Source organism: Morone saxatilis, unplaced genomic scaffold (genome assembly GCF_004916995.1).
Source record: "Morone saxatilis isolate NCDOM2014 unplaced genomic scaffold, NCSU_SB_2.0 Contig20, whole genome shotgun sequence".
NCBI classification, from domain to species: domain Eukaryota; kingdom Metazoa; phylum Chordata; class Actinopteri; family Moronidae; genus Morone; species Morone saxatilis.
This window is the reverse complement of record NW_023339763.1, coordinates 19684454-19699981: the sequence shown is the minus strand read 5'-3', so window position 1 is coordinate 19699981 and position 15528 is coordinate 19684454. Positions and strand designations below refer to the sequence as shown.

Below are 15528 nucleotides of genomic sequence, written 5' to 3'. Positions count from 1 at the left end.
TTTTTTTTTTTAAATAAATCCTCCAGACACTTACGTAGCCCTAGAGGATGATCAAAATCACACTTTCATAATGTCTCTCTCTCTGCTCTTAATTAGTCTGCTTATGAAAAACTCTGAATGAATTTTGCTCTGATCTGAGCCAGTAGAGTGGGGGGGGGGGGGGTTGAGGCTGGCCAAAGCCCGGAACATGTGGTAGAGAAATGGAGGATGTGGAGCACTACATGATATAATGGCATTTAGATTACATTTGCTCGTTGTTCAAGAAAACACGAAGAGAAACCACTTCTCCCCTTTACTTAACTGCAAACAGTTTAATCAAACCCCCAACAAGTTCCCCCTGATTACTTTGGATAAAGCCGGACTGCCGCACAATGAGAGCTCCCTCGCTTTTTCTCTCCACGTGTAGTGAAGAATGAAAAACTTATCTGCGGACGCAAATGGACATTAGTAGAAAAGCGCGTTTCTGTTGCTGATAAAGACTTGGACTGAGACCAAGCCACCCAGATAGTCCTACCTCCGTCTTTATCTGTGCCTACAGGAGGAACCCTCACACCCCGAACCGGGGCCTACACCCTAACTAGAGTGACCGTCATGTCCCACCTAACCCGGACCCTCCTAAAGAACATGTCGAAGTTCACATACAGCATCCACAAACAAAGACCTAGTCACTCAATTGAATTACTGGCTCATTGTTAAAAATATTAGGACTCACAGTCCCTCTCCCTCTGTAGGTTTACAGTAACTGTGATAAATGAACCTGACCTTAGCGCAGTGGTGCAGTGGTAGCTGAAGACGTGAGCACACTGTGAATATTTCTATGTTAATGATTTGGTGTTGGAGCAGATACATTCATCAGTTGAGAACTCAATACCTGAAACAAAGCTGGCTATATTGTGTATATCCCGCACTACATGACTCTGATCTTGTTCAATTACTGCTTAACAAGCTTCTGCAGCAGTTTTGAGATTTGAATCCAATGAGTCCAGTTGGCTGGAGGACAAAGTCCCCATGGAAGATTTATTTTCCTCACAAAGTCAACCTGTTTTTAAAGGATGTAGACAAACTGTCAGGGATTAAAGACAAACTACAGCAAACTACTACCTGCTCCATCACAGTCCCGGCTATAATTTGATGCTGCGAGTTTGATATGCTGGTCTGTATGACACATCTAATAAAAAACACATCTCAGCTCTCCATATCCTGGAATCTAGCTGAGCGTATGGAAAAAAAGAAGAGTTTAATAAGTCAGATAACATGACATCAGCTGACATATCGTAGTATTAAATTCCAACCCACGAAACCATCACGCATAAATCCAAAGGCTATGAGATTCAGAGGACTTAAGAGATGATGAACATTAGATGTATTACCGCACTGTGAGATAAAGCTCCCAGCTTTTTAATAGAAGATGAAGAAATTCACTGGCCTACTGCTGGGTTCTTTTCATCAGGCGTGTATGACCGAGAAAGGCCAAAACTCACAACTAAATTCTGTGAAGTGGTGCAGACATGAAGAATATTTAGAGAAGTATGAGAAATATTGAGTGCTTCTAGGAAAGCATTTGTTTCTCTGCTGCTAAATCAAACTGATTCATGTTAAAAAAAATTACTCTGCTACAGTATGACTTATTGAACATGTTAAATTAATGCCATTTGTATTTGCAGTAAAAACAAAAACAGGATTGATGTGGATTTTTTCTGCAAAGTCCAATCGGGTGTAATAAGGGTGTGGGCAATTATTGGACAGAGGCGATCAGGTTGGCAACAGATAAGAAAAAAAGTCCCCCCCCCCAATGCTGTCTGGCCCACCCAGATGTCATCACAGTATGCTAATGAGCCGGGGGGCCTTTAAGTGCCGGAGCCCAGCAAGCAGAGTGGTTAGGAGCCTGTGGACCAGTCGTGGACACATAGCAGCCATAAAATATGAGCTTAAGAAGGCAAGTGTCAGCAAGCCACAAAAGATGCCCCCCGCATCCCCACTGCGTGCAAAAATGGTGAGTATGTAACACAGAGCGGAGGAGGCTCGGCAGCAGGTGACAGAGATGTTGACAGTGCAGGATTAACAATACTCTTTGTTTTACAGCACACATTATTAAGAAGGGCATTTTCTTCTGACTGGCATTTGAATACGTCTTTGTTTTTTTTTTATGTTTACCATATGATTAACATTTTCATTGGCCGACCTTCACTGTGTGCATCACTAATGAGTCGTCTGCCTTTGCCTTGCAGATTACAAGCACAGCGGGAGCTCGCTGCTTTCAGTTAATGTCTTGTGCCCTGGACAGGATATCATCTTATACTGTAAGTTTATTAAAGAGACACTACAGTATAGATGATGTACTATCCAGGGTTTCATTCCCCCTCCGGCACTATCAGCACAAACTCAGGCCTAACTGACTGCGGACCGCTGCACAGAGGAGGGCCGTCAAACCGTTACCATTACTGAGTTTTAGTAATGGTAAGGGTTATATGGCCCTTGCTCAATGTCATCAGGACCGGGAGGATGAACAAAGTTGGTGATTGATTTGTTATTCATGATATTTTGATTCGATTTTGGAGATGTAAAATAAAGAACATGGCTCCCAAACAAACGAGTCCCTCATTATTCAGGTATCAGCATTCTAAATATCTTGTGTTTGAAGGTTCACTTTAATGTGCTGGCAGACGTACATCAGCTGTAATATCTTCAAGCAGCAGTTGGCTTGTCTAAGTAGTGATCTCTGCTGCGCAACCGGCTTGTCTAATCACTGGGAAGCAGCCGTTGCAGAAAGCAGGGAGAGCTTGAGGGGCTGACACAGCTTCTGTGAGACATTCAAGGCCTCTCCCTCCCTCCCCTCCCCTCCCCCCTCCTGTCGCCCTTGCTTTAGGCCACTAGCTGGTTATTCATCAAGATGCCCCGGATAGAGTAACCGTCGAGTTAACTCACAGGCAGCAGGAATGAATCCAATCACCATTATCTGACCCATTTTAGCATCAGGTTAGTGCTCCATTTTGCCATCCATTAGGGAGACAATTCAGCCCTCGGGGGCAGAGCTGGGCTTTATAAGAGCCAAAAAAGCAAAGGGAGGGCGGGCAAGGAAGAGGAGGAGAGAGAAAAGGGGAAGAAAGCAGCAGAACAAAAAAAGTGATAGTCGCAGGGATGGATGGCCACACTTCAAAGCAGCGGAGAAGGCTAAAGTGATGTGGGAGTGGAGGGAACAAGGGTGGATGGTACATCAGGGACATTTGAGTGAACATGACTGTGCAGGTTCCGCTAGGCGCGAAAGGAGTGAGCGCCAAGTAAAAAGCTCTGAGAGCCAAAGATAAACCATCGGCCTTTTCACAGCTTGCCAAACCTGCTCAGCCATGAACACGCTGTCAAACTTGTGTCAAAACATGCATTTGGATCAGAGTCTGTGTCATGTTTGTTGCCTAAAATACATCATTGCTAAATAAATGCCAATAATTAATTACTTGTGTGAGCTGCTTTTAATAGACGTATTTCTTTCAAGTGGGAGCACCCCTCACAGTTTTCCACCACTATAATAACAGCAACTTATGCGTAACTTCTTCCCATCATTCATTATGTCTTATGAGACTGCATGAGAAGAGGTCGCTGAAGCATAAAGACAAAGGATGCAGTCAGAGTACAATGTCTTTCCCTCAGACAGGTAGCATCTCAGTGGGAGCTCTGGGACTGAGGATATATGCCACCTCACAGCTCCACATCTGACTCATGATGAGATATTATCCGGCGTCTGTCCTTTGAAGAGAAAAAGACAAGAAGAGCCATCTCAAATCCAGCAGGATCCACCTTCATCTATTCAGGATTTCACCACTGAAGTCATCCTATCCTCTTCACTTCCTCTGCTTGACTGAGAGCTTCAGCTTTACTTCCCTCAGGAAAACATGGCTCAGGTCCTCACCCGCCTCTTGGGCGATCCGCGCTACCATCTGGCCGGCTGTGCCAATCACCATCCTCTGCAGGCAATAAAATACAGAAATACAACACCAGTGAACAGACAACCACGTGTGTTTTATTCAGCAGAAGAAAAACTGTCCAATTTGAGAAATGTATGTTTAAAAGAAAAAAACTTAAACTAAAAAGGGTCCCTGTGGGAAATATTGTCAAGGTATTTGTAGCAAACAGCTATTACAAGGTTTTATAAGATTAAGATTGTGAATTGCATCTTTATTAGAGGATGATATCCACTATATCACCGCTCCCTGTCACCACAAATTACCTGTTAAAATACTTTATTAAAACTTTATTGTTTTAGAACTGTGTCATTATAGGTATATATTTGAGCAGAAAAATAACAATACCCTTCACTGACGCTTGTTTTTCATCCAAAAGATTGCATCTCTCATACCCAAAAAATGTAATTTCAGATTTAGTCAAAGAACTTGAACAAGATAGCTTTTTTTATATATCAATATATTTAGGGATTTTTGACAGCTGAAGATTGACTGGAAAGGGGGTAGAGAGGGGGGATGACACGCAGCAAAGGGCCACAGGTTAAACTTCGAATCCATGGCTGCCGTTAGGACTCAGCCTTGGTACATGGGGCGTCAGCTCTACCAGGTGACCCCGACAAGATAGCTTTGTACCTAGAACTATTAATAAAATAGATGAGACTGGATTCCTTTGGTCAGTGCCTGTGCTGTACCCGATCCACATGTTTGTTGTCGTCCCTGTGTTCAATGTAAAAGCTAAAGAACAGCGTTGGTCCGAGTTTCTCTTCTTGGATGGAGGTCATTGGTCTGAAACATTTCAGCACCACAGATGTAGCTTCAAATATCGTGCCATTAATTATGCATGATTCAGAAAGGCTGCTCAAATATTTACAAGTTAAAAACACAAGGAAAAAGGAATCTGGAGGTATGAGGGAACGGCAAATAAGAAGCCATTAGAGAGGCCACAGGTGTCAGTAATGGAGGGAAAGATTTCACTTCCTCCAGTCACATCACAACAGAGATATTTCAAACTGGTATTTTTTACACAGTTGTTTGTTGGTGCTACATTCACACTACATATATTTATTGTAAAAAAGAACTGCCAAACAGGAGAAAACATTCATTTGAGTGTCCTGATTTGTTATAACAAAAAGGCTATGTGGGACTTTTTGCAGGTTTTGATACCTGTCACTTGATTTTTTTTTAAATTGTGTTTATAACAGGGACCACACAAGCTCTTTCACCTTTATTGTACTGAAATCCAATCCCATTCTGTCAATTCTCCCAGTATGATGTGCTAAATTAACCCAGATTACACAATAGAAAGTACTTTATTAATCTGACTGAAATTACAAAACACCAAATCACAGGAGTTAGGTATGAAACAAATAAAATAAAAAGTATGCTAAACTAACTGGCCCAAAAGATACTATACGAGACACACAACAAGCCATACATGTGTAGAGAGCACTTACCATGTGAGTTTCTTTCTTGACATAAAGTTTCACAGAAATTTGGAGCTCATGATTTTCTCCAACATGCCAGAGTTCAATAGACTGAAAACAGAGACATTTAAAATGTTAACAATGTGCTCATGAAGTCCATAAAATGGAGGTCAACGTTGGAACAGAAGATGTCAGCTGCTGGATTCAAGCAGTGGCCATTACAACATATCCCAGAATTATTTGCATGTGTGTTAAAGATGTCCTACAGATGAGCCAGTCTAGTCTCACATATGTTATGTTTGTCAGAAACACATAAATGTTTGTGGTGTGATTCTACACATAAATAACATCCAGAGAACGATGAAAATAATGCCAGAAAGGACAAGACAAAATGGCCCCTCAGGACTGCACAGGAAAAGTAGGTGGAGGCTGGGGCCACAATGAGCCTGCAGAGTGAAAGTAAGTCTGAATGACTTTAAATAAATAGACTCAGTGCAGTGAGATGTCGCTGGTTTAACTCAGTTAGCTGGTTCATTATTCACCTGTGTAATTGAATAGGGCAATTCCAAGGGCAGATACTCCAGAAGCTTCTCTCTGATGATGTTGGTGCAGACTTCCTCTGGACTCTGGTCAGTCAGGACCTCACTATGGTACTGCCACGATCCTGGCTTGGCTGCAACCATAAAGTAGGTCTACCACAATGAGATAAAAGCATGGTTATTATCATCAAATTAAACAAAAACTAATTGATACAACAATAAAATTAGATATTAGAAACTAATACTAAAGTAAAGCGGCCTTTTAAAACTAACAAATACTTTCTACTTTCTAATTTCTGCTTTCAGTATGGGTCATTTATAGGTATAAGGATATAAGATTTGAACAAAAACATGCATTCTATAGACTCTATTTCATGCTATGACCATAATCTAACGTGTACCTTCAGTGTTTCCACGTCCTCTCTATCCACAGAAGAGAGCATGAAGATGTCCTTGAAGTGAGGCCAGCCCTGTTGGCCCCTCAGCGCCTTCAGCTGCTCTTTGCTCAGTGGAGAGTTTGGCTCAGCTTTGTCCTCAGGCTCTACGCTGTCCTCGTCAAGCGGCAACTCTGAAGCCCTCTCTGGCCTCTTTTCAGCCCGTGGAGGCTTGATCACTGGCCTGACCTGCATTCTGCATCCGTTCACCACTCCACAGGTCAACTGTGCTGTGATATGCAGCAGCCTGTCTTTAGCCTGAACCAGGTCTACCTAAAAACAGAAGAGCATCCAGGAAAATCTAGTGATATTCTATATTTATTTTTATTGTCAACTAATCCCATGGAAAGACCAAAACTAACAATAAACTGATCCCACTAATAAGTATTGTTTGTGTAGTCACACCTGATATATCTTACTCCCCTGTACCACAGAGCTCCATTGTTTTCTAAAAACTATTAAAAATACATCAATGAGCTAGAGTGTTGCACTGGGTGACATATTCTTTCATTACCATGAACACACACACACACTTTAGTTTATTTTGACTCGATTTCAAATACAGCGTCCTGCTGCTGTAAATACTCACTGGAGCAGCAAATGTGGATTAATCCTCATCTAAAAATAGTCCAAAACAAACGCGTTATTTAATCCTGTTTGAATCAAGTTTGCTGAAAGATACAGCCCAGTTGATTTAGGAAATTATTTTGCCTTTTACAAAAACAAAACTATATATCCATGACCTGTTTATAAAGAATTACATCTTTAGTAGTTTCAAATGGGTTTGGAGTTGAGTGCTATAGAAAGGATCAGGAAGTCAGAAAGTACAGAGAGACAGACTTTCATGTGATTTGTCAAGTGTAACAAAAATATTGAATATCGGTAGCCTTATGCTTCAGTCCTTTAACTGCAGTTTATTCTGGGGAAGAATACCTTATTGAGAACCAGAACTGCGGGGATGTCAGGGTGCTGAGCTAGGCACTTGAGCACCTCCAAGTCAAGACTCTTGCACATCCATCTCTCTGACACATCCACCATGACGACCACTGAGAAGGGACACAGTTCCAGAAACTCAGCATTATATTTCACTCTAGCCATTAAATCAAAAAGAGTCAATTCAGAGCCAATTTACAGTATATCATACTTATATCAGCTTCCTTGACTGTGTTCCAGGGATCCACAAGCAAAGACTTCTCCAGCTGGTGTCTGTGGAAACAGAAGGCCCATTCATATATTACACTGTATAATAATGCTGCTCGTAGACTACAGAAAAATACCAAAAATATAAAAAAGAAAGTCACCTTTTGACCTTTGATTGAGTGGTAAGACCAGGAGTGTCCAGTAAAATCTACAAAACATAAACATCGATGTATTGACGATTTGGCTTTTCAATGGTTATTTCAATGATGACAAAAGAGGAAGGAAAAGCTCTCACTATCTGAGTATCATTCTCTGTCAAGACGCCGAGGGCACGAGACCTTGTAGTGTGTACTTTCTTGGACACAGCAAACACCTTTAAGAAACAATCATTGACATTACAAAGTGAGTACCACCTCCTCCTCCTCCTCCTCCTCCTCAGTAAGACATTACAGCATGCAGGAAGACAGTTAAGGCGGAGACCTTTCTGCCGAGGAGCTGATTGGTCAGTGTGGACTTCCCGGCATTTGGGGCACCTATTATGGCCACTTTCAAAACCTTTGAATTGTCAGGCTGATCTGGATGTTGCAGTAACAGAGATAACTGTTCACCTGAAAACACACAAACAAAATGAACACAATACAAGTAAATATGACAGCAGTATGAACAGGAAACGTCAGATTGGTGATAGGATGAGGTGGGCAGAATGTGGAAAAAGGCTGTGATCAGATAAGTTTAGGGACGTAAATCTCTGAGGCAGTGGTCTGATTACCGCTGTCCGGCAGAACTGAGGCTGGAAGGCGATAAAAGCTGCCGTCTGCCTCTGCTGTTTTGCCTTTCATCAGTCTGCTGAGAAATGCCTCTGATGTAATAAAACAAGCAGGGGTGAAGATAAATCCGTTCCTCCGTCCTCGGCTGCAGCCAGCGTTTCCTGTAAAGACATCAACATCTCCATCACTTCGCTGGAAGCACGGCTGTAAAGTAACTGACTAATTCTGCTTCCTTGGATGTTAATATGACACAGTATACCAGTAATAATGCATTCACATGGTCCTCCCCATAAACTCATTCATAAAACTAATCACACCTCTGATGATTGTGGACAGTAAGGAGTCCTTTGGGAACCACAAAAACTTTACTGTAAATGCTTTACACGGTTTTACACAGCAAATGACATCTAGATCTATAAAGTATTTTCTATTGTTATTAGTAACTATAGATAAAATGAGCACTGAACTGACTGATCTATTCCTCTATTTTATATTATTGTAAACTGCATACAAAGTAAATATTGTTAAAGGTTTGATTTACTCTTTAAGTCGGCTGCAAATAACAATTCTTTTCCTTATCAATTAATATATTGATCATTTTCTTGATTAACTGATTAGTTGTTTGGTCCATAAGGATGCCCACAAAGATATTCAGTGCAGTGTCACAGAGGACTAAAGAAACCAGAAAATATTTCTTATTAATAATTATATTTAATATTTAAGAAGCTGAAATCAGAGAATTTGGAATTTTTTTCTTCTCATTTATCAAAATAGTTAATTAATTTAATAGCTGACACCTAATTGTTGAATCGCGTACTTGTTGCACCTCTATCTTAACTTAAAGACATGACCTTTATGGGCGGCTGTGAAACCCTCTCTAGAGCTAGTAGTTTGTGTGTCTGTTCTGGGTAGTAAAAGAGGACCCGCTCCCTCTGTAGATAAAAACGTATTCTAAGGTAACGAAAACAATTCTTATTTCCAGCTGATTATACACTAATGAAAACATACCTATGAATATTATATTCCATATTCTGCCAATAGCTCCAATAGATCATCCTAAATGCTACACACTGGACCTTAAAGACACATAAAAATACTCTGCCTTAAAAGGAGAGAGAGAGGGAATGTTTTCTGAAAATGGAGAGAAAATGGTTAAATAAATGACTTGTGTTTATACTTGTGTGTGTGTGTGTGTGTGAGTGAGTGAGTGAGTGACACACACACAAGGGTCAGGCTGAAGCTTGCACATGTGGGGAGCTCAAATGTGTAAATGTACCTTTCTCAACTGTTTACCGCCATATGTTGCCATTACCTGTCATTTAGTCTGTCTGTGGCCTGTCTGTCATTCCACACACAGTCTCAGATGACACGGGCGAGCTTAAAAGCAGCATAACACCATTTTTATCAGCAAACAGAGGTGTGTGTGTGTGTGTGTGTGTGTGTGTGTGTGTCAGAGGGCTCGGAGGTGCCCTGATTTACGGCTCTGCTCCATCACTGTACGCCACTGAGTTTCTCCAAATGTTGTACCTATCCCATGATTTACAACCCAATATGTCTCCTTGCTTACAAAACCACAACAATATGAGAAACATGTAAGTGACTGACCCGCTGTGAGACACCATGACGCACTTTCCTGTCGGGCAGACACGGTGACCCGTCCGGAGAGGACGGCGGAGTCTCTGAGAAACCGAGCGCACACTCTCAGCGCCATTGAGCTTCAGCAGCTGCTACTGGTGTTCCTCTGCGGGGGGACCGTGTTTATCGAGTTAGAGGAGAGCCGCTTGTTTATGTTCACATTGTCTACAGGGTGACACCATGTTGCTTTTACCAAAGAGAAACGTCTTCCGCTCTCAGGAGTGTCCTCGCAGACGGTTGGGTGGGAGCTGCACCGCCCCCTAGCGGCCAATGTGTAAACTACAACATGTTTCATCTACAAATAAGACTTCAGATTAGTCTAAAAGTGGCGCACTCAAATATCAGATTGACCCCTGGTTAAATAGGTTTTGTCAGAAGTGTCTCTTGAATATATGTCTTGACTATGTTGTTTTATTTACATGTTGATATTTGCCTTAACTCCCATCTAGAGTGAGTCAACAGAGACGGCACAAGTAAAATAACCTTCAGTTACTGAATCAGAAAGATCAGAGTCTAACTGACCACAGAATGAGTGCATGAGAGCAAAACAACAAGGAAGGAAATCAAATGAGAACTAAGAATACAATAGAAGATTAAAGTCAGAGGAACTAAAGTTAGTATGGAAAAAAAATCATTCACATGGACTGAAGCTGTTCTCGTTCTTGAAACTACTTTGACATGTAAAATAATGACATGGTTATTTTACATATACATGTTCATTAATGTGTAGAATAAAAAAAATTATGTATAAGTCATGTATAATTTTGCAGCAAACCCTGTGTAACTCCCAGAGGACTCCTGGGGCCCCTGTTTGGGAGCCACCTGTCTGCAGGATATTCAGAGGCTAAAATGAGCCAGTGGCAATTTTAAATCAGCTCATCACAATGCACAAACACATCTGCCGACATGAGCAACTCACAGTTTAAAATGGATGACAGCGCTCAAAGGATCTTTTGGCTCGGGTGATATTATCTAGATTACTTTGTGAAGGATGGTGAGCCTATAACCACAAATCAGATTGCACCGTGCAGACCTTTTCCTTCCCTCTTGTCCCTCTCGAGTACACAAAACAGAGCTTATCCCCAAGGGTTCTTGAAGCACAGTTGTGACAATGTTGTTGAGGATATATCGAGCATTCATGCTTAAAGCAATATCCCAACCTGAGGAAAAACACTGCTCGCATGCTCACACCCTGTAACTCTTCAGTACTAATTCACAATGACAAGCTGATATAATGACTTGATAACCATGAAGTCTGTAAGGTTAATCATCAGACTAAAAGGACACAGTTTGCATATTGATTGATTACTGTAACATGTTGTTTTCATTCTGTATATGGCGAAGCCAAGCAGAGCAGCTGTCTCCCCATAGTCCATCAAACACGCCGGCTGTTTGTTAGTCCTGGAGGACTTGCTTGGGGCGGAACAAACACCTCCACTGGGGAGGATGATGAAGGATATCAGGTAGCTCACAATCTGTCATCATCTAACTCTAAAAGCTCAGCAGCAATGGAAGGGCAACAAAAATGGAGCTTTTAGCAGACACTTACTGCCGAATTCCAATTGAACCAGAAACCAAAAGGATATTTGAGGATCAGTAATGTTTGAACTTTCTCTCTATCTGCCTCCCTCCCACTCTCTCTCTCTCTCCCTCTCAAATTCATTCAAGGCCTTTTCTCCCTCCGGGCTTTCCTCACATGGCCATTTCACGTGGGAGTGTATCAGAGTTCTTTCTATGACTGCATTAACTTTGGCCTTCAGAAAGAGCTCTCTCTCTAAAAAAAAAAAGACAAAAAGGCTTCGCCTGCAGACCATTTAATCATAAGCTGTAGCCCACTTTGCCACTTGAAGTGCACTTGCCAATGAGATTCAGCATGGTGTGATGGAAAACCTCCCTCTGCTGCTGCAATCCAGTCTGCTCTTGATTCCTAATCAATCTTGTTTTCTGTAATTCACAGAAGACTTTGTATTGATAGGGAATAGGTCAAATCTCCCTGAATTTGCAGATTTTTTTCTGCAGCCGAACCAGGTGATGCCAGACTTTCTGCAGGTTTTGCTCTGGTAACCTCCCTTGTTGATTTACTAATATCACTAGCTGGGATTAGACATGCAATAACTGGCAGCTTCTGCACTAATAGGAAGGACCTGGCTGCTCATGAGGAATAACAAAGTTCATGGAATAATAAGCACGAGCCATGGGGCATGTCAACAGGGAGCAGAGGTGGGAAAAAACAATCTGTCAGTTCGTCAGAGCATCCATCACTCCATCACCGCTGATTGCAGTGAGAGGCGTGATGCTGCACAGCTGGCTGATTGTCTATAAAACAGCCGCTCCTGAACTTTTTCACGCTGAGGACTCCAACACAGACAGGCTATTTGTACAGGATCCCGCAGATTAATGAATGGATGGATGAATTTCCACATTTGATAAATGAGAAAGCAGTGAGTTTTAGCTGTTGCATCTCATGTGACGCCCTGAAGGTCCCCCAAGGTCCCTCCATCCAGCAATCACTGCACCATGCGTCCTTGCTCAGACTGCTTTTTAAAAGAGGTGATTTAGCTCCCAAACTACCCACACAGGTCACACTGATGCTCTGATTGTACAATCTCTCTCTCAGTGGGGGAGATAAAGGGGGGAAAAAAACTTTTATTCATTCTAGACTTGCAATCGATGTGACTTGTCTGTGAAGTGGATCAATAATGCCTCTCTTTGAAATCATCAATCACGTCAGTGGTGAATTTAAAAAGCGTAATTAGAAACAGCGTTCTTAAACATCCTGTATTGACGTCTTCTTTGGTATGGAGAAAGACACCATTCTGCATCATTAACTTTGTATTATTGCCTGATGGAGCCTGCTGCTGCTACTTCCCCACCTGCTGAACTCGGAGCGGTGTGTGTGATTGGGCTTTCAGACCAAATTCTCCCCTCTTTCACTTGCTGATGGGGGAAGTGAAGCTTGCAGGCCTAAATTGGCTGGAGTATTGTAATAAGCCCAGTCTGTAGGCTACTGGAACCCAAGCCGTGGACTTATCCCTCACAATGCTTTCAGAAATGTTTGTGGAGTAGAACGTGTGTAATTTTCTCTCTAATCATCTCATTTGATTACTTTTGTGCAGGTGCTAACCTGACATGACATTACAAGGCCACGAGCACACATTGTCCAGCATTCCCATAACTTGCCACAATCTTCCCTGTTGTCCATCTGTCTCTCTCTGGTAATAAAACGGTATCAATACTGTGGAGAGGGCAGGTGGGCGCTTGTAATAGAGTAATTTATTTTAGTTGTCACAGAAATATAAGTCTTTGATTAGGGAGCTATACACATCAGGCTACACAAATAGAACCTTTCATCAAATCACAAAGCATGTGACACTATTGACCGTCAAGTCTTCTGACTGGGTTTTATCTTCCTCAGCAAAATTCATTATACAACATGTGAAGAGCACAATGATGCAAAGTGCAAGGGTAAGACAGCTCAAGACAAATCTCGTGTCAGTCTACCTGATGAGTATTATATTTGGGCTGGTTAAATACATGAAAAAGCTGTATTTTTCGAAGGTAAAAGAAAGATTATTATTATTATTATTATTATTATTATTATTATTATTATATTATTTTAGAGTGTGGGAACCTAAAGGGTCTGTTTACCCAGAAAACATATATAACCATATACACCTAGTGGTATATAGCCACACAGATGCAGAGGTTTAAAAAAACATCACCCCAATACAATAAATTCATTTTGTTTGTGGTATTGTAGTTATGACATAGTCATTTGGGTGAATTAGGATTCTGGTGTACAGACAACATTTTGCTTGAGGCTCAAAGAGTAATAAACAGACATGTGATCGTTTTAAATATTACTTTTGGAACGACAAGCCCCCAAAAAATCAAAGGAAAAACCTGAATAAATTAGTGTAATGAATGCAGGTGCTTTCACATAGGGCACAATGGCTCACTGACTAGTTTGATGAGTATGAAAATGTGATATGGCATTTACAGTCACCAGACCTCAACACGACTGAACACCTATGAGAGATTTTAGTTTTTAGTGAAATGCTCTCCACTATCATCGTTGTCAAAACTCCATTCATCAATCATCTTTAGGAGCACTGAAGCTGCTCTGGAGGCTGGTGGTGCCCTGGACATAATAACACACTTCTAGCTGTTTTTTTGTTTTTTTGTTTTTTGTATGTCGACACATTATTGTTACTAATTAAAATGCTATGTCATTACTTTATTACAGCCCCCAAATCACCATTCACTCTCATCTCCAAAGGTTGGGATGATTTCCTCTTCTGTGCACTAATGCATCATATTATATAAACTGATTACATGTTTTTGGTATGCAAAATCTCAATCATCAAAGCAACTAGTGACGATAGCTGTCAAATAAGTGTAGTGGAGTAAAAAGTACAATATTCCCCTCTGAAATATAGTCGAGTAGAAGTAGAATAAAACAGAAATACTCAATTTAAGTGTCTTGTACAGTACAGTATTTAACTTTAAATGTTTAGTTACTCTACACCACTGGTCGCATCATATGCACAGTTAACTGAGCAACATAAAACCCCATGAAATTATTATTATTACTATTATTTTACATATTAATACTTCTGCCTACAGAGTTTGCTAACCAACCTGTACATGTATGTTGATATTGTACAGCTTGCACAGTAATTAAACATCTAGTTTGTGCTCTTTCACTCATTTCACCTTCCAGTTGGCAAACAAAATAAATGTGTAGCCGTCCAATTGAATTTCACCCCCACTGTACCTTTAAACCACTCGGCTGCCCTGCGCAGCGCACCGTGCTGTCTGGAACCGTCCCAGTTATTGCGCATGCGCCGGAAGTAGCTGCCGCAGACAGCAGCAGTGATTCGGCAGCGCAGGGCAACGGGAGAAAATCTGTCCGTTTTAAACCATGGCGACGTACTAAACGATGCCTTCCGCAGAGGTAAACGGAGAGTAAGTAGTTGTATCTTAATAACACGCCTGCTGCCCGATACTGGGTGACATCCTCTATAATTGTGGCATTAATATTATAGGACAGCTTGAGAAGGCAACAATGGGACTGTGTATGTTTCAGACTGATGGCTAGGTTAGCTAGCCAGGAGCCTGGGCAGTCAGCTGGCACACTGACTGGCAACATGCAGGGTTGTAGCAGCTGTACTGCTCCTCTGTACTGTGTGTCCGTCTACTGTAAACCCTTACGGCTTCACTCTGTTTCATGAGCCACACATATCTTACGTGGGCTCTGAAGGACTCATCCATTCTCGTTCAAAGCCGGTGTTAACTGAATGAAACTGGGCTTGTGTTGTTGAGCTGGTTGGCTAGTTGTTTTAAGGATTAAGTAGAGCTCCATTTGCCTGCCAAATCATCATCACCATCATCATGATTACATCTCCATCATTAGGATTCCCATTAACATGATGCACACAGTTTGGTGTCACCTCTCAGGAGAAACTACAAGTCCCTTTCCTGGAAGATGTCAGCTGTGGATGAAGTTGGAAGTGTGGTTATCTCATGCTACTAGAGTGCGCTATAGCTGTCACTGGAGGTGTCTCCCACTGCTAGTGTATATATATATATATATATATATATCCTCATCCTAATGGGTATATATATATATA

At 41.5% G+C, this 15528-nt stretch overlaps 2 protein-coding genes across 3 annotated transcripts in view; one reads left to right on the top strand and one right to left on the bottom strand.

Annotated features, from left to right (window-relative positions):
- Nucleotides 1–991: 991 nt before the first annotated feature.
- Nucleotides 992–10122, bottom strand: eral1 (Era-like 12S mitochondrial rRNA chaperone 1). The gene is made up of 11 exons (XM_035666330.1): nucleotides 9866–10122; nucleotides 8263–8421; nucleotides 7974–8101; nucleotides 7789–7866; nucleotides 7655–7701; nucleotides 7498–7559; nucleotides 7287–7399; nucleotides 6321–6626; nucleotides 5923–6072; nucleotides 5411–5491; nucleotides 992–3959 (listed from the first exon to the last, which is right to left on the bottom strand). The coding sequence occupies exons 1-11, from the start codon at nucleotides 9969–9971 to the stop codon at nucleotides 3837–3839; spliced, it is 1353 nt and encodes a 450-aa protein (XP_035522223.1). The 5' UTR covers nucleotides 9972–10122; the 3' UTR covers nucleotides 992–3836.
- Nucleotides 10123–14743: 4621 nt separating this feature from the next.
- The window catches only part of fam222ba (family with sequence similarity 222 member Ba), a 28856-nt gene continuing 28071 nt past the window's right edge, over nucleotides 14744–15528 (top strand). The window contains exon 1 of one of the 2 annotated variants that reach the window (XM_035666799.1): nucleotides 14744–14863. The gene's annotated coding sequence lies outside the window, so the exon portion shown is untranslated. The remainder of the gene's footprint in view (nucleotides 14864–15528) is intronic. The other variant, XM_035666800.1, reaches the window with a different exon arrangement.

Coding starts and splice junctions, on each gene's coding strand:
- eral1 (XM_035666330.1), bottom strand. CDS start 9,971: ATGGCGCTGAGAGTGTGCGCTCGGTTTCTCAGAGACTCCGCCGTCCTC. Junction 7,867..7,973: donor ATCAGCTCCTCGGCAGAAAG/GTCTCCGCCTTA, acceptor TGTTTCTTAAAG/GTGTTTGCTGTGTCCAAGAA. Junction 7,400..7,497: donor AGTCAAGGAAGCTGATATAA/GTATGATATACT, acceptor GTCCCTTCTCAG/TGGTCGTCATGGTGGATGTG.